The 19897-nt window shown below is 39.7% G+C and overlaps 1 protein-coding gene across 2 annotated transcripts in view; it reads left to right on the plus strand.

Moving 5' to 3' along the window:
* Nucleotides 1-19897, plus strand: part of LOC144823879 (mucin-5B-like) — a 737446-nt gene that overhangs the window by 118383 nt on the left and 599166 nt on the right. For both annotated transcript variants that reach the window (XM_078682767.1, XM_078682768.1), the window contains one exon: nt 15798-15898. In XM_078682767.1, the coding sequence (XP_078538893.1) occupies nt 15798-15898 (101 nt within the window). The remainder of the gene's footprint in view (nt 1-15797; nt 15899-19897) is intronic.

Raw genomic sequence — 19897 nt, forward strand, 5'->3', positions numbered from 1 at the left:
CCTGTCTTAGCTGTCAGCGGAACAAGATCAGTAGTACTACCGCCCCTTGCTGGTAAAAAGGAGAACCGAGTTGTATCCATCGACCTGGTAAAACCACAATCATGTGGCCAATAATGAGTAGTAGGCCCAGTGGACTCCCAAGATGTAGCAGAACACCAAAACTTGCTACAATACAAGAGGTTCAAACTGAGAGACTAATAACATTTGATAAACCTACAGTGAATAAAATAGGACTATGCAACAATGCCATGGAACTTGTGCCTCTTGAAACCCAAATTGCAACAGTTCGTCAAGAAACACCAGTCTACAACGATGTAGCCTCGGACTATGCTAATGAAACAAAAGATGCAAAAGCAAATAAAAATCCTGAAGCGATTCCAACAATTGACAGAACTGCATCCGGCTACTTCATCAATTTCGATGACTTTTCTGAGGATCCAAGCGAGCCTGAAGAACAGCCAACAACAAAAACTTTTAAAGATAAAGTAACAGAACTCTTTCATCAACTCAAAGAAACCTATCTGATTTCTCCATGGATTGAATTTTGGATTGTGTTAGGTGTACTTTTCCTCCTGCTTTGGCTCATCATGGTTCTTTGTTTGGGAAAATTCATTGAGGGAAAATACAGTACAATGGACTCAGCAAGTCAGAACATCAACTTGGTCCTAAAGCCACACAAGTCATCTCACATCGAGAAAAGAGAACTATCATCCGTGAATGTCACAGCCAATCCAATACCCGGTGGGGTAGCTTGGGACAAAACAGATTACGAAATCTATGGCCCGGTCGAGCTCTTGAAGTATCCACACCAGTTTAAGGTTTCATTAAGTGACTTTGTAAAACCGAGCACATTCTCAGATGATTGGGACTTTGAAAGTATTAATGATATGATGTCAGATTTAGTTATGTCAGCAAAATTTAAAGAACATGATTATTTACAGGGTTCATCGAATTATGAAGAAATGTACTGCTACAACCACTTTGCACATCATTATGTGCATACATCTGCTCAACCTAGAAATGTCTTTAATTATAATCAATGGGAACATTGTGCAACTCCACCAAAAGGCAGTTCGAAAACATTTTACGAGAAATTCCCATACTTCTCAGGGTTTAACACAAGTGATGCAGAAACGTTTTATTTTAAAATGTTAAATAAGACAGGAATGAAAACAATGCTGACAAACACTAAATTAATCTATTCAGAAGCATTTTATGAAAAAAATATTACATTTGGTTTTGATTTCTGGAAAAACAACGTTGAAACAAAAACCATCTGGGGTACCAAAGATTGGCAGGTCCAAGGTATAGAATCATTATTTAGAGCCTGCATGATCCCAGAACAAATTATATTCTTGAATGACACCATTCAACAGACAACCTGTCTTGGCCTAGCCAAAATTAAAGACTTAAACAAACCGTCTATTCCAAAGCCAACACCTGACAGTAATAGCACTACAGATGTTGAGATAGACGTATCCCATATTTTTAACCAAAACAGAACACATCCTGATTGGAAAAAATGGTTGATCTGGCCCACAGACACAAATAGCTGTCAAGATAGATTCATGAACAAAATACAGGGGTTCAAATTGACCAGGCCAGACCCTAGATACTCCCAGAGACAACATCCAGGGATAGTTACAACATACAATGTAGGAAAACTCTGCCTCGAATGGCTACACACATCCACACTGGCAGAAATTAAGCAACACTTGACTTTACTTAAAGACGGTGCTGACTTGCGTGATTTCATATTGGGACCACGCAAACAGCGTCAAAAAAGTTTCATAGCGGCCGGTGTATACGCAGCATACAACGAAGCTTGGAAAATAATGCAAATTGAAACAGCAGAAAAAATACGAGAAATTGATTGGATCAATTTGGAAAAATCACTTTCTGTTGTGGACAATGGGTTAATGACTCTGTCTTCCAGAATATATTCACTGGACAGTATTGTATCATCTGCTATTGATATAATAGAGCAGGACTTACTAATGTTACAACACGGTCAGTCCCAATTACGTTCTATTGTACAGCTAGGCTGAACGTTGCAAAATCTGCGTTCAGGCTACGTGCCCTGGTGTTTAATCAACACAACGTCATTATTCTCTATCTTTAACCTTACTGATACACAAATCAGCATGGCACAAAAAGGAGCAGAGTATACAATTCTGAGCATTGAAAAACTTGAGAGATTACCATTGACAATGTCAGAAAGACCTGTCATTGAATGGATAATACATGGAATAATAACAATTCCGATAACAACTTTCCAATTTAAATTCTGTCAAGAGTATATGCCAGCAGGCCAGTATGAAAGGTTGGGTAAAGGGTACATTAAGTCATCATGGAAATTACCTTACACACACACATGTTATAGTGCAAAGGAACAGAATGTATTTCTCAGTGGTAACAATTGTAAACGATCACTAAGTGGTATACTTCTTTGTCAAGGTATTAACTTGCATGGGGCCTGTGAGGGGACTTCAAATAACCTTTCATGTCACCAGCATGGCACACCTGCAACTCGAATAGAGCCATTCTTTAGACGGCTTTCTAACGGGAGCTATATTCTAATAGTGGACCACAGATGTTGTGGCATGGTGCCCGCAAAAGCTTATCTCGTGAGCGTTAGTTCCATGGTCACTTGCTGTATGCAAGTATTGTATCCAAACAGCACTCCAGACACGGAGGCGAAGATTTGGCCTTTTTTGAATATCTCTTCTATTCGAATTGATACTTTAAGCAGAATGAAGTCTGTTCTTTTACAGACAACTGTGCCCTTGACGTCATCAAAAGAAACGTATGATCTTCAAGTTGCAAGGACAACGGCAGAGATACATACACTTTTGTCAACAAATTTCCCCCTGCATTTCGCAGAAATGCTAAGCCAAATCCTAAATATGTCTGATAACAGCGGTATCCCACATATATTTAAGACAATTTTTTCGGGACTGTTAACACCCTTCCAAACAGTTCTGGGCATTTTTCCTACTTTTGTCCATTCTGTCTTTGGCGGCCTACCACTTCTGTTGGGACTCGTAGCAGGCATTTTATTTTTGATACTTCTGCTTCGATATGGCAAGCCAAGTCACAGACAAAACTCCAGCAACGATGGAAGAAACGATCCTAGCTATACGCTATCGGGACCGCATAACTAAAGTCCTTGAATTAGCCCGGCTAAGAGATCTCAATATGACCTGGTTTCTTTCATTCAGACCCATCTGGCAGAATTGCATCTTACCTGTGCTTCGATGTATGCTATGCGGAGAAGAATGCGTGTTGGACGTCTGTCTTACACTACCATCAGCAGTACCATTGGATACAGATACTTTGCTAAGTCCTGTAACGGCTCATGCATCGTGTTGTCCCCAGCGGCTACCGATTCTGATGACGGCATTCGTCGAGACTTCACCACTGCGATTAAAGGGTAGTGAAGTACGAGATGAGAGCAACATCACCCAGGTACGACCTTCTGTGAGCATTGCTGATCCTGACATCGATGAAAGCAATCATTCTCACGACTGCACAGTTGCGGCATTTTCCAACTTGGTCGAACTTTCACCTGAAGCGGTAAACCACTTTTTTGAAAGTCTGTCTGAAATTATGTTTTCCCCCGAACAAAAAGAATAACTTTTAAGCAAACTAGTACACAGCGTTCCCTGAACTCTGAATTCGGCCTTCGGCTTTGATAAACAAAAGCTACTGAACATATTTGGAACTATATTTTTTTCTCTCTGCCCTGAAAGTGAATTTTTTTTTTTTCCTGATTCCAAAATATTTACCTTTTTTTCTGGCACATGTACTCTGCTTGAAGTAGAACTATTCTTAGAGAACAGAGCTTCTATTTTAGGAACTCTAAAGACAATATATCACGTCAGCCTCTAGCACATTTACAGCGACTGTATTTATATGTGATGGAATGGTCTCGACCTTTTTTTCTGTATTAAGAGCCATTTCATGTGTAAATTTCGCAAATCATTCATGCCGATATATATATGCATCCTTTTTAATGAATGATTACACTGCTTGAATAGAGTACAGTACCTATAATCATTTTTCGTGTATATCTATGCACCGTTTCAAATGCAAAAAAAAAAATTTATTTTGGGGTGGATTGGAATACACATGCACCTTTATATGTTTACTATTGCTTAGTTTTAGTAATGATGGACATTAGATCGTGGAGTGGGTATTGTGTTTTTATCCAGGAGCCTAAACCGATATTCCTATTTTATGCCCTTGTCCGGTTATAATCCATAATATCCATACAACGGCATAATAATCATATCCATATTCAGTCGTAGCACATGCTGTCACATTAAGCAAGGCTACTTCCCGGCCCCCTAGAAAGCACAAGGAGTTCTCTAAACAAATCCAAACCTCCAGCAACCTGGGAAATCCCCCTTGCTTTGTTTTGATTTCATCCTAGAACTCCTGTAAAGCACTGTAAGAACGGCCAGTTCTTAGTGACATCTTTATTGACGTCTTATGTCCAGCCTTACGTCAAACCCGGCAACTTACAGGTATAAATATACCAACGATGCCTTAAGCAAACCCCCGGTGGTGATTGTGGAGCAGAGCAGCTATCTACTTGCCCGAGAGCCCAGCTGATGCGAGAGCCCACGGACGCTGCCCTTCCCTTTTGACGCACTGAGAGAGACGCTGTCTTTTCTCCAGCCGAGAAATCCAGCTCCGGTATTTCCAGATACCTTCGCGGGTGACTGGGATATCGAGTCCTGAGAGAGAGATACCAGACCTCCTGCTTTCTAATACCCAGGTACGGAGCTGACTAAACCCTTAAAGAGAAAGCTTGAGTCAGATTCTTGGCAAAACAAACTTAACTTAAACTGCTACTTACTTACTCCTTGCCACGTATTAGGCTTAGGTCAGGTACACCGGGGTAGGCGTATTTAGAAGCACCAGTTGAGTACGTTAGTCAATGTATATAAGTATGTATATATTTTATCTATTTTAAAGTATCTTATGGCTAAGAAACCATATCAATGCTTTTACAGTATTATTTCTTAATCCTCCTTTTACTGTACGCACTTTACTTTACTATGAGTATTGCAATTGTGGCAATTCATTTCTCTTGTATGAGGAAGAAGACTGCTGTCAGAAGCCAATCCCTTCTTGTCTATCCAGGGAGGTTAAACTCCTCCTCGTTTATTCGAGAAAGTTTCTAGTGACCTCTGAGCTAGCTGGCAAAAACTTAAGTCTAATATAGTCAGTAGAGCCCTAGATAACCCCAGTCCTACGTCTACACTGCTGAATATACTATTCCAATGCGCAGAGCCTGTTGGGAATATAGGAACTACACTACAACTTCTTGAACAAAAAAGAATGGAGGATTTCGATGTTCTACACCCTCCCAAAGGTACCCAAGTGCCTGGTCAAGCCACCTGGAAGACCCATCGTCTCTGGGTGTGCGTCTATCCTCGAACCATTTAACCAGTTTATCAATTACTTCCTGCAACCATTGGTTCCAGAGACCAAATTGTTTGTGAGAACTATAATGCACATCAACCAGCTGTGGGAGGGCCAACCATTTGATGAAAAAACCCAACTACTGGTGACTCTAGACGTCTCCTCCCTCTATACCTCCATTCCGCAGAGAAAGGCACAGGACGTGGTCAGACTTACTGTGGATAAACATCCTAGACCACATTGGATACCTACGCGTTTCCTAATTGCCCTGCTAGAAATCGCGATGAATAAGAACTACTTCATCTTCAGGAACCAATATTACTACCAGTGCAAGGGCGTCGCGATGGGTGCCAGCTATACACCGAGCCTTGCGAATATTCACATAGATGATTATAAAGAAGAATATCTATACAGCCATGAGAACCCCTACCTAGACCATATTGCCATTTGGAAGCGCTAGATAGACAATGTGATAATGATTTGGTCCGGCACTGACAACGACCTCAACGACTTTAAAGACTGGCTGAACCACAGATCAAGTGATATTCAGTTTACAATGGCATATAGCAACGAAAACCATTGATTTCCTAGACCTCACTTTCCGAGTGGAGGAAGGCCTTCCATTCAGTGATCTTTATCGGAAACCAACTGAAAGGAATATGCTTCTCAAATATGAGCCACAACATCCACGGAACCTGAGGGATAACTTACCTTATGGCCAGTACCTCAGGCTGAGGAGAAATTGTACCCGGAGGACAGACTTCTTCATAGAGACGGAAACCCTTACTATATACCTACAAGAGAGAGGCTACCCAACAGGATTACTAAAAAGGAGCCAGGTAACGGGCTTGGTACTGCCCGCGAGACTAGCTGTTATATGTCAAACAAATACCTGCAAAATATTGTCTGCGTGACTACATTTAATTCCAAAAGAAATGACATAAAAAACATTGTGAAAAAGGTTTTGAATCTGGTTGCTACTGAACTCAGCACTTCAGAAGATCCGATATTTGCCTTTAAAAGAGGCAAGAATATTATGGACAATGTGGTAAAAGCTACCTTGAACCACCCAAGACACCTGATCTCGGAGGCCATTTTGGCCTGCCACCTATAATTGGGCATAACAAATGTGGCCGATATAAGGCGTGTCCCCTGACCATTGAGGGATCCACCTTCACACACAACAATAGAGCACACAACAGTACCAATGTGGTGTATGCCTTCCACTGCACATTCAATATGCTATATGTAGGGCAGACTACACAGAAGGTAAAAGCGAGAGTAATGCAACATATGAGCAGGGTGAGGTGTAAGGTACAAGGAGCCCCATTGGTTGAGCACTTCACTACGACAACCACCCCCCAGGAGAACCTACGATGGTGGGTATTGGAGAAAATCTGCCCCCACCCTAGAAGTGGTTCCTTATCTGAGTCTCTGAACTTTAAAGAATGTAGGTGGATTCATTCTTTAAAAACAGTAACTGAGGGACTCAATGATCTTGAGGAAACTTGTAGACAGATGGGGCAGTTATAAAAGATTGCTCATTCACTCTTGTTGATATGCACATAAACGTCCGTACCCCGTATGTCCTCTACTATGTTCCATACGTTTAACTGTACGTTGATTGTGTATGTAACTTAAGTGCCACCTACAAACTGGCGATATGTAATTCTAGCCCAATATGGTTCACACAGGAGATCATTTCCTGGCACCGATTCTGCATGTAATTGTGTTGTTTAACTAATTCTTGCCCATAATGGTACACACAAGAGAACATTACCCTGTACCGATTGTGCATGTGATTGGGCTGTTTAATTAATTGTATGACTGTATAGTTATGCACTATCTACTTTTACGGGTACACTTTGCCAGCAATTTCAACCACTTGGATTATTGGCAAATGAGGCGTTGGCAGCCTCAATATGTAAAACTATGGAGATCCTCTCTCTTGCACTGATCGTATATGTAAGTACATTCATTTCATTGGTTGTTGATTTTATTCCCTTTTGAGTCATGGCATCTACACAAGGATCTTCAATAGGTGTAGGGGTGAGTGGTCCCAATCCCTTATTGGCTGTATTTAATTGAGCAGAATATAGTGAACGTACTTGTACTTGACAAGGGGGAAACCCTAATCCCCCTTGAAACAAGAAACTTCTCAGAGGTCTGGACAATTGAAGATTGATGTTTTCGCAGGAAAAGATTCCAGAACACAGTTTGAACTTGGTGAATTTGATATAATCTGACTTGTTGGATTTATCAAGTCAGTACAAAAGAGACAGCCAACACGTGTTTCGCCCCTGTACATGGCCATCAGGCCTGGGGCTTACTCAGGGCTGTACGTCAATAATAAACATGTTAGCGAGAAGAAGAAAGCATAGGAACATGTCGTGTACAGCAGAAAAAAAGAAATAAAGCAAAATTGAAAGTTGATATTTACAGAAAGGGGTTGTGTAGAAGAATATAGCATAACAATAAAGATAAAAATAAGAATAAAAACATGTGTATATTATATAGAGTGATTTCATAAAGAGAAATTGGGCGCGTTGGACAAATTAATAGAACATTCAGTGAAGAACAGGAGATTAGAGAATGACAATCAGGGGTCAGAATTAAAGGATATTCGTTGGTAAAAAAATGTAGGGAGGTAATGAGAAGAAGTAAAAGAGCTAAGATAAAGAGAAAGAAGGGGAACAAAATAAAGGATAGGTGACAAAGAGGAATAGTCAGGTTAAATGATAATAACATAGCAGTTAGATTAGGGTTAGCAATGAATACCTAGGAAAGTTCAGGACAAACCATAGGCTGTCATCCCCTAACCCCCACACCTGTCCTGATGAAGACCTGGTTGACTTCTTAATTAAGCATTGATTGGGTTGAAACGTCGACGATCTTCTCTGGTCCAGATCTGTCAAGGCTTTGGGTGCAAATGATTGAATAATTTATACAAACTTCAGAATCATTATGTTGTTCATAATATTCTGGCCTTCTCTTCCCTTGTATATACTGTGGTAATCACCTTGTACATAATATATGCACCATGTTTCACCACTGAGCACAAATGTCACTTTAGTACACATCACTGTAAGCTTCACTTTGCTTTGACAGCCTTGTTTACAAATTTAAGAGTATATATAAATGCTTTAACCCCTTCTGTGCTCATGACGGACCCTGGTTGTCATGAGTCACAGTGGGCGTGTGCACACGATGGCCAGGGGCCATCCGAACCAAGCTCAAGAATGGAATGTCTAGCATCGCGGCGGAATTCACGTCGCACCCTAGGTGTTAATTAATATAAAGCAAGATACTCATCAAATTTGCCTCAATGTTCTTTGCTATGTGTTCCATTTTTAACTATTTCAGATATCATTAATGAAGGTTGTAGAATAATACATAAAAGAAATATTTCTTTCAAAAAGAAATAGCTTGCATGTCCGACTGAACCATTGTTTTTGTTTATTTATCAATACCAGGTTCACATTTATTTGCAAGATCACACTGAATCCTTATATACCTTGTATGATCTGCTAGACACCTTTAGAGACCTAACTGGACTCCAGATTAATTGGGGTAAATCTTGTACTTAGCCGCTCCGGAACTTGAATCTCGCAGAGAGAATTGCATTGAAACACAACCACCTTCCCTGACACTTTGACAACTTTTTCTTCTAGAGATTAATGTGTACCCCTCTGACAAGTATTTTTTTGATGTGAAATATGGCAAGACCTTGACTTTGGTTCGGAACTTGATGGGCTTTTGTAGGCTTTTACCTTTATCGCCTATTGGCTGTGCATCTTTAGCCAAAATGCTTACCCTATACTTTTTCTTAGCTCATCCATAATGACCTGCCAGGGCGGTCTTTAAGGAACTAAAGGGACTGGAGTCGAATTTCTTCTGGGGACCTGCACGTAAGCATGTACCCCTTCAGATATTACATCTCCCTATTCAAGAGGGGAGCCTGGCCACTCCGAATTTCAAGCTGTACTTCACTTTAGCACAACTACGATGGCCTATGAGGTGACTGGCGAAGAACAGGAAGGGAGATTTTAATTTTGTACTTAGTGAGCTTGGAATTGGAAATCTACATCACTGGCTATTATCAGCAGATAGCCCTACTAAAGAGCTCCCTAGATAATTACGTGTGTCCAATCTGCTATGAAATAGATATATGCAACCCATATATTTTAATTTGTTAAGCATCTGGTTACTCCGATAACAAAGTGTCCCCATAGAGGGATGTTGAACTGCAAGGTCTACCAAGAAGGTAGAACATATTCAAGCTTTTACGTTTTTTCCAATAGCTTTCTAGTCTCAGTTCAAGTGGAAGAGATTTCCACACTTTAGGGGCCAAGAGGCCAAAAGAGCGTCCGCCCATCCAAGCTCCTTGCACCCTTGGCAAGCTGCTAGCCTCCTTTTAATGGATCTGAGGCACCTGCTGGGTTTGCAGGGCTTGTTGAGGTTTTTGCAAATAACGAGGACCACGTTTTGTTTTAGAATTCTATTGCAGAAACAGAAGGATTTGAAAGAAACTATTTTATTAATTGGGAACCAGTGAAGATGAATGAGTGCTGGTCCTAGAGAGGGGCATCTGGGATACCACTCTAGGATCTCCCTGAGTTCAGGTTGCTTTTGGATGGACATGGCCCCGGTCCCTAGTGGGAGGTTGGACTGCTCCAACTAAGCAACCTCTTTGAGGATGGCGCCCTGCAATTATTTCAACAACTTCAAGACTCCTACGGCCTAGGAGCGGAGTCCTTTCTCATCTATCATGTGTTAAAATGAAGTATTAGGCATGTGTGTTTGGTAGATGACGCAGAGCCTTTACCCCATCAGGAGCTGCACTGTTTCCTTAGCCATGGGGTTGATTGAAAGGCTGTCTCATCGCTTAATGCAGCTTTTCTAGCAACAGACATGTGCTGGATGCTTAGAGGCAAGACAAGATGGGAGACATACTTCAGCACAGTTTGTTTTTGGACAAGAATGGACAATGGCATTAGGCAACAATAAGTGGGTATCCCATAATACATGCCTCAAAATTACACAATTTAACTACTTCCATCAGACTTACCACATTCCCCATCGCCTCCACGCGTTGTTCCCTCGAACTCCTTCCATTTGATGTCACATTTTTTATTTTTGGTGTGGGAGTGCCCGCCTCTGGTAGGTGCCTGGACCAAAGTACTGGAGCATATCCCTGCCGTGATTGATGTACAGCTTCCTCTAGTTCCATTACATTGTCTATTGGGGATCAGTAAATGTATGAAATGCTCTAGGCACTACTTGAGTATGGCAAACTTGGCACTAGCGTTATATAAACGTCTAATAGCCATGTCGTAAAAAGAAGCTCAACTGCCTGAAATCTCAGTATGGCTTGGGGTGATACATAAATGGGCAGTAGCAGAAGCAAATGCTATGTCGTCTGTTTCCATTGGACGCGGGGATGCAGGTGGCATCACACTCTGGGTCACATTCGTAAAGAAGCTCTTTGACAAATTGCATCCCTTTCTCCCTGATGGGTTCCCATCGTTGTCCGTTGGGGGGGACTGCAGCTCCCAGGCGCCTTTCCCTGGGCTGTCCTCTCCTCCCTCTTGTGACATAACTGATCGCCTGTTGCATACAGTAAAGTGATACTCCCCTTACACAATATGCAATAGACTTTCTCTCCAGCCTCCTACCACCTTCTTAACAATGTTATTGTGCCATATATTTTCTGTAGTCTCCTCTCTGTATGTCACTGGAGAAGTCCCTCCTACCTACTAGCCAGTATTTATAATTGTTCTTGTTGTTGATATTGTATATCTCTAATGGTATTGGCTTTTTATACAAGGATTGGGTATATTAGCTTGCACATGAAAGCCCAATTATTGTGGTTCTCAGAGGGCCTTGCTTTCTTATAAAGTTGTTTGTTTGCATTCAACCGTCAAATTCTAAAATCTATTGCTGCCTATTTTGTCTCTATTTGTATCTTGAAATGCCAACAAAGATATTAAAAAAAAAAAAAAATGTTAATTCAAATTTGCACCAAAGATGCACACCTCCCCAACAAGGCTCTCAAAAATAATGCTTTACTGAGAGCTCAATGACAATAAAAACATTTAAGCTTTTTCAAGCTTCATTAGAATACTGGTAAATGCAGGCATCATGATCTCAGCAGCAATTTGTCATTTCTTTCCACCAAAATCATTGTAAAAGGTTGACAAATTAGGTGGCATTGAAACCTATGAACAAGGAAGGAATTAATATAAATGCTGTGAGTACTACATTTTCTCTGTATGAAAGACATGGGTGAGCAAGATCCTTAAGAGTACTTCCCAAAGGATTCTGGTGTGCATTCTGTAGCAGATGCTGTTGGCAATGGTTGGTTTCTGCTAGCTTTCACATGAGTATTCCTGCTCACTTTCTGGTGCCTCCATCACCATCTAGGGCCATATGTATCATTCAAAATTATGATCGCAAATGCCGAAATTCGCAGAATTTAGGTGTTTGCGATCGCAATTAGGCTTAATGGTATGTATTAAAGAAAAACTGCTTCACAAAAAGAGAAATCGTAGAATTTGTGATTCCTTATTTTGCGAATGCATGTGAATCGCAAATTGCGATTCCTTAAGTGGAATGTATGAGGCACCCAAGTTGTGCGAATATGGCATAAGGAATCGCAAATTACCACCAACTACAGGTTGGTGGTAATTTGCAATTTCTTTCAAAAATGCACATTTTTGCATTTTCAAAGTGGTGCACACCCATGCTCATTTCATGGGTGCAACAGGGTGTCCTTTTGATACCCTGGCATCCTTGAAATTGCATTCTCAATTTGCGATTCTCTAATTGAGAATCGCAAATTGAGAATGTCTTCCCATTCATTTCTATGGGCATCTATGCCCATAGTAATGAATGGGGAGGTATTCCTTAATTGCGAATCACAATTTGCGATTAGTAATTTAGGAATATGTACGATTCGCAAAATTATTTGCAAATCCTACATACATAGGGGCCCATTAGGATGGCGGGCAGATCGCCCCCGCCAGGCCGGCGGTAGCCACCGCCGACCTGGCGGGCAGATCGCCCCCGCCAGGCCGGCGGTAGCCACCGCCGACCTGGCGGGGGTGATCCACCAGCCATCCTTGCTGCAATGACCCCCCGCAGTATTAACATGGCTGGGTAGTCCGCGGCGGACGGAAAACCCGTCTGCCGCTTTTCCGCCCCGGTCGCATTGCGACCGGGGCGGAAAAGGGTTTATATGGTGGAGGTGTCTATCAGACACCGCCAGCCATATCAGGATGGACATTTTGCAATGCCGCCACGGAAAGGCATGCAGTCTTTACTTTGGGGGCCCATTACAGGCCCCCATGATGAAGGCGAGGTGGGAGGTGCCTGCCGCTTTGTGTATGCAAATGCAAAACATGCATTTCTAACATTGCGGCGGCTGCTGGTATAAACACCGCCCGCCGCAATGTTAAACATGCATGATGCTCCCGCCACTGTGGGGGGAGCTTCCTAATACCCCCACTAAGTCCGCCCGTCATCCTAATGACCCCCATAGCGTTTTGCAATTCTCAAATAGCGATTCTCTAAAAATCGCTATTTGAAAATCGCTAACCTAATGTTTCATACATATGGACCCTAGTCTTTCACAGACTGAGGTCTGATATTTGCTCCCCTGACGTCTATTCACTAAACCCTGAAGCCCCCACATTAAATAATGCACATAAATCTTCTTTTGCAAATGGAGAACTACCAATGTGGAGGCAAGATACTTCAAAATGTGATATTTAGAACACAATTTGTAATACTTATAAGAGCCTCTCAATGTCACCCATGCATGCATTAAACTTACAGAAGCTAAAATTTAAGTTCATCACCGTATAAAAATGTCTACCCAGCCTAGTCTCTAAAGCATCCAATTTGTTCTTTGTGGGCAGTAATCTTCACTTACATGCTAACTCTTTAAGCCTTCTTTCTGAAGCATTAATGCTCTCCTAGCACAGGTCTTGGTGTGCAGTCCCTTGCAGCCTAGTCTCTAAATCTGGCAGCACCATCTTGGCTAACTACTGTCTTCTTTGAAACTATGATACTTCTGCTCACTATCTGAGCCCTGCCTGTTTCAACTGCCTGTGGCACAATCACTCAGCTCTCTCAAGCTAAACCCACACTTAGCTTATGTTTTTATGTGCAGAGTTCTCCATCCCAAATCGGGGGAGTCTTTGCTGTAGTAAACTTACTTTTAACTTGTAGGTTGTGAACACCCAAAAAAAACAAAATGTGCACAAAAGTCTACATTTGTTTGAATAAAACCCATCATGTATCTCTAGATTGTGCTTTATAAAATTATCTCTTTAACTAGTTCTTGTAAATTTCATCTCTTTATGAGTCTTGCTGTAGCAAGCACAGGTTTAAATGGTCTGCTTCTTTTGACTGAAATAAGTGATTGGGGAAATAATCTTCATTAAAATTGATAATAGTGTATTTTATTATTCCTCTGCACTGTTAAGGTTAACTTTCATTCAATTTATAGGCTGCAGGATTCAACATGTTTTGCTTTGAGACACCAACACTACACAGTAAATAAATAATAAAATACACTTTGATTTATTGTGCACTTCATGTCTTCTAAAGTGGGCTGCCAGTCCACTGACGCCGACACGCTTCAAGGCTCATACACTCCAAAACCGAAGGTGGCCACACATACTTCGTATTGCCAGAACCCCATCATTCAGGACAACATTTCCTTGGCTACTATTCTTCATTTATGTTTGAAAAAGGCAACAGAATATTCATCACATTTGTTACAAAAATAAAAGTATCTCCACATTTTTTAGGCTGATATAGTGGTTTTCACTAAAGCTTAGCCCCGAATGTGCTTCCCAAAAAAAACATTGTTTATTTGGTTGCAGGAAGAAGCCAAAGAGGAGCAGTTGTTAAAACAACTGTAGGAAATGGGGTTACTCATTGAGGGGGTGAAACCCTACTCAAGCAGCAACCAGAATTATTGTCAAGGTGAAACAGGTGATCTCCAAATTAACCTGTGGTCAACCATCAGATAGCATGGCACAAAAGCAGTCAGGCTCAACTTAGAGGCAATGTGTAAAGTATAGATGCATCACTTCAAATAGCAATAAAGTGAAACACAGCACAAGCAAAATCCCACACTAATTTAGAAAACCAGAGTAACATTTAATGACTTGTTTGAGTCCAAGATGACAAAAATCTAATAAGTAAAACTGGAGATATGCAATTTTAAAGACTTAAAGGTAAAAATAGTGCAAAAAAGCTGTGGTTATAGGGTCGCTCCAGACTGGGACAAAATCAAAAGTTCAGTCTGACTGCGATAGAGCAGGGTCTGGATACAGAGACAAAGTTACTCCTACAAAGAACCGTATGTACCTGGTGCACGGCCTGCGTTGTGATTCTTTGCAAGGCTTTGTGTTCTCTGATGTTGGTTCTGTAAAAGCTGTGTGGAGAGGCTTTGCGGGGCCTTATGTTGCTCTGCATCAGTGCTGATGAAGTTGGCAGCAGTGCAGCAAGGTTTTGCATACTCAGCAGTCATTCCAATGAGGCTGGCAGCTGTACAGTGAGGCTATGTGGGGCCAACATCTCATTGCATCATTTCATGTTGCTTTTCGTCTGTTCTGATGGGGACCACAGCAGCACTGATAGAGCACCTTCAGGCCTACTTCCAAGGTTCCAGGTCAGGCAGAGTCCAGTTACAGGGTTCTAGTTGGTTGGCCAGTGTTCTTCCCATGAGGCTTTGATCAGGAGCACAGCAAACTAACCCATGGAGTCAGTCTGGTGGTCCTGGGTTCAAGATGCAGGTCCAGTCCTCCTCACTCAGGCAGCAGGGCAGTGGAGTAGTAGTCTTTCTTGCAGCAGAGAAGCACAGCAGTGGGTGACATATGTCTTGAAAAAGCAAGGTTAGGCCTGACTAAAGGTTATTTTTGCTCGTTAAAATGGCAATTTAAAAGTGCACTTAAAGTTTGCAATGGCAGGCCTGTGACATGTTAATAGGGGCTACTTAAGGGGGTGGCACAATATGTGCTGCAGGCCCACTAAAGGTATTTGAATTACAGGCCCTGAGTGCATGTAATACCGCTATACTAGGAGCCTACAAGTAAATTAAATGAGCCAATAAAGTGTACACCTATTCTACCATGTTTAAAGGAGAGAACACAAGCACTTTAGCAGTGATTAGCATTGGTAAAGTGTGCATAGTCCTAAAACCCAACAAAAATGTTGTAAAAAACAGGTGGAGGAGGCAAAAAGTTTGGGGATGATGCTGCAGAAAGGGCCACGTCCAACAACAGTACATGAAGGTAATTTGACTCATAATATTATGAATTAATTCATATGTAAATTATCTTTCTCCCTAGATTGCAAAGATCCCAAGTTCTACTTTAACTGTTCCAGCGCTGCTGTTGGCACACCAGGATTCCAATGTCAGAAAAGATGCAATAGCTTGGATGTGAAGTGCGTAAGTACAGCTTCCAGGTTCCAAGTGCATGATAGAAGGAGACGTTCTGGGGCTTTTTTGTACGTGCTTTCGGCCCTCCGATCAAAGAGTCAAAGCTCAGGCTTATCCAAACTAGAATAATACCATAGTAATTTTAGGAGCACGGAAAATGAAAATGTAGTTTCAGAATCAGCTCCATAGTCTAATTATCCAAGCAAAGTAATAGGACTATGATGTTGATTGCGTCTGAAGCCTGTACCTTTTCATTCTCTGATCCCTCAATATTCGAGATTTAAAAGGATTCATTAGCAACTATCAGAGAGAGCTGCATAAACCATAAAATAGGACTTTTAATGAAAACATACATGAAATGATGTTTGATGTCAGATGTACACACCCTATTTTTCAAAAGAACAAAACATTTGCCTTCTCAACAGGAAAAAAGATGATACAGTTGATCGTTCAGTTCCAATCTTTAAACTGAGTTTTAACATAAATTTGAAAGTGAATGTAGGTAATGCTTACAGGACAGTATACATTGAGGATCATAGAACAAGCTCACACACGTTTTAGAAAATGAACTAACTCTTGCTGTAGTGGAAAACATCAGCAGGAGCTACAGTGTGACCTTGCATTCTACTCACCTCCTCCAAAAAATATCTTGTAGAAATACATTGAAAGCAAAAGCAATGGTCTGTATGCTTAAACATAGAAGGCAATGTGCAAGGACATTAACTAAACAACTGGAGCACACTGTCATCATAGGAAATTGGCATATTGGATTGAGGGCAAGAAAGACATCTTTGCTGCACGTCTAAAAGCAACTAATGAGAGAAGCTGATAATGGAGAAATACCACTTGGAGTGATGCTCAGCCTACTGGTTGTTTTAGATAAATGTAATTTAAAAAATTTGGTATAAAATTTAAATATTTAAAATAATGGTAATATGGCGGGGGTAAATGTTGTTATGATGGCGGACGGTTCGCTACCACCGACTGGGCAGTGGCGATCTGCCCGTCATCATAATGGGCCCCTTAGTGTTTTATGACTTTGCGGTAGTGTTGGATTAGAGTACAGTGTTATGTAGTGTTAGTTATGTGTTAATGGTGTTATTTTGTGTTTATTGTTAATGTTAAAATGTGTGGGTTTGTACGTGTTATTGTGAGTGGGTGGATGTTGTTTTATTTTACTTTACAGGTATTCCCGATCGTGAATAGATTGTGGTTTAAACCCTTTTTTTATTTTACAAAAAAGGTAAATATTGAAAACAAGAACGTTTACATTTCCTTTTATTTTTCTGTTTTCTTGGGGGTTTTGTTATTGAGAGTCTTGTGCGTTGGAGCCTTATTTTACAGTTACATTTTTGAGTTTTTTTACACAAATTTTAGGCGTTTTGATGGTTTCGTTAGTGGCAGGATTAGGACATTGGATCATTTTTTCTGCAGTTATAGTTTTGCATTTTTTGGGGGTTCTTTTTTCAAATGGATTTGTTTTTGAGTTATCTTCGATGGATTTATTGGATTTCCCTAATCATTTACAGCTACATAACTACAAGGTATTTTATAATTATTATGGGTGGGAAATGTTTTTAGTTACATTGATTTTTTTGTATAATTATTTTATATAATTATATGTCACATATATTTGTGTTATTTTTTTATATTTTATAAAGTTATAATTATTACATTAAAAAAAGAGTAGAATTATGTTGTTTAAATGTTTTGAAGATTTAAATGTCTATGGTGATTAGCTTTGTTGTTTTTCTATAGTATAGATTAAGCTATCATGTCTAAGTATTCTGGAACTTTGGTCTCTGCAAATAGTCTAGTTTTATGTTGTAGATATTCAACATCGTTTTAGTTTGTTTACTTAGTTTAAGGCAAATTTTTGTTAGGGATTGCGCTAGTCTGAATTGTTCTCTTTTAATAGCTTCCATACATTTATGTAGGGTTGGTTGTACTCTTCCAATTGTGGCTTGGAAAGCATTGTGCCATCTTTCCACTGCATTGTTTGTTTTTGCTTTTTGAGTACTGTCATATATGTTCCACCAAGGTATTTGGAATTTGGTTTGCCTACTGTGCCCTGACCTATGTAACATTCCCACCGAAGTATCTTCGAAGTAGTTTAGGAAGGTAGTTAGTTTTGTTTCATTTGCCTAATAGAAGGGGCTTTCAAGAAGTATACTGTAATCGTGCGTATAGTTGTTGGTACATAGGCAAGGGCTATTAATTTTTTGATTTGATAGGCAATGTTGCTATTGGTGGCATATTCTATACGTCAAGAAGATTTTTGTGGGTGCCTCGGGATACTTTGATTAAAGTGGTAGTAGTAACCTTGTATTGCACTGTGTGGGTATAATTTTAAATTGATTGAATCATTGATTGTTCAAAATCAATGATGATTTTTTGCGGAAAGTAGTTGTCAATATATTGTTTTAATATTGTTAAAAGTTCTATGTATGTGGTGTTCTGTATAATACAGAGGAGTGCGTATATGAAGGGTGTGTTAATATCTTCATATTTACTATGGACTGTGTATAATTGATAAAAAGGCTTGGGGCAAACTTTGAATGAGCCATCCATCATTCAGGTTGCGCAGTTATTACGTTTTTGTAAGTTGCTATTTGTTGCAAAGATATATATTTTTCATGACTTTTGTTATCAAGGAGAAGGATTTTATTATCTCTGTGAGTGATGGTATATTCAGGTAATGTTTGTATTTCAGCAAAAGTTTGAGGGGTGGGTAGTGTTTGAGCTGTAACTCTTTTAGTTCAGGAAATGTATCTCTTCAGAGTGGGGATAGACGGTAGTTGTCCTGTAACATGCTCAGGTACCCTAGTGACACATTTTTAAGTATTTCGGTACGTATTTGTTGTGAGCTGGTACTTGCTTCGCTTATTGTTTTGAGAGCATCTCTAACCTTAATTTCAGTTACATTGGGGGATGGTTGTTCTTTGACATTTACTACATTGCTTTATTGCAGTGGCTCTACCATAACAAGAGTTAGAGCAATATTTATTGCATTTCCAATGTGTTTTGTTTACACTCATTTTTTCTTGGGTATAAGTGTATCCCATACAGCAGAGAAGTAGTTTCCCCTTTTGTGAAGTAATGAATTCTGCTCCCTCTGTCATTTTTTGGTCAATCCGTGAATATATGTATGTATATATATTAATTATACTATTTTGAACAATAAACATTTTGTATAATTAATATGTTTGAAAAAGAAACTTACATGTAATTTGTTTTTATTTTCTTGATGGATCTTCTTTCTATTGTTGGTTTTTATCCACTTGTTTTTTCTTCTGTTTCTATAAATAAAAAATTGTATTGTTATTAAAGTGTTACATTTAATTGCGTTATTTTATTTATTTTGCTTCTATTTCTATTTAGTTGAGAAAAAAAATACTATTTTTCGTTAATCATATTTCTTTTGATGATTTTGTTGTAGGTTGTTTGTTGTAATTTACAGAAGTGGGCATGAGAAAAATATTTGTTAGTCATAATTGCTTCTTAATTTATTTTAATTTTGTTAATTAGTGTATTGTATTTGTTTGGTTAATTGATATACTTACTTAATTTGATCTGTTTCTGTAATGTTTCCTATTGTCTCTGTTTTCAAAGTTAATTTTTGCTTTGTTGTTTTAAGGTGGAATTTTATTGAAGTGTAATTTGTGAAAATAGATGGTTATAGTATAATTTATTTGTTTCGCTTTTTTAGTCTATTTATTTTATTGGAGAAATAAAAGTACTTTCTGAATGCAGTTAGTGAAGTTTCTGTCGTTAATGTTATTTTTTGTAAATTTTTGTAGAAGCTGTTAAGAGAAAAGTATTTGTTAGTAATAATTCCTTTTGTATTAAATTTATAATTTTCTAGAAGTTAGGGCTAATTGTTGTTTATTTTATATACTCACTTTGGGGCCTACTACGATGGCGGGCACGCAACAGAGCACAGGACCGACCACCAAAGTTGCGTTGATCCCGCCATGCAAATTAGGATGCACTCGCCACACTGGCGGG

Source organism: Lissotriton helveticus, chromosome 3_1 (assembly GCF_964261635.1).
Source record: "Lissotriton helveticus chromosome 3_1, aLisHel1.1, whole genome shotgun sequence".
Classification (NCBI taxonomy): domain Eukaryota; kingdom Metazoa; phylum Chordata; class Amphibia; order Caudata; family Salamandridae; genus Lissotriton; species Lissotriton helveticus.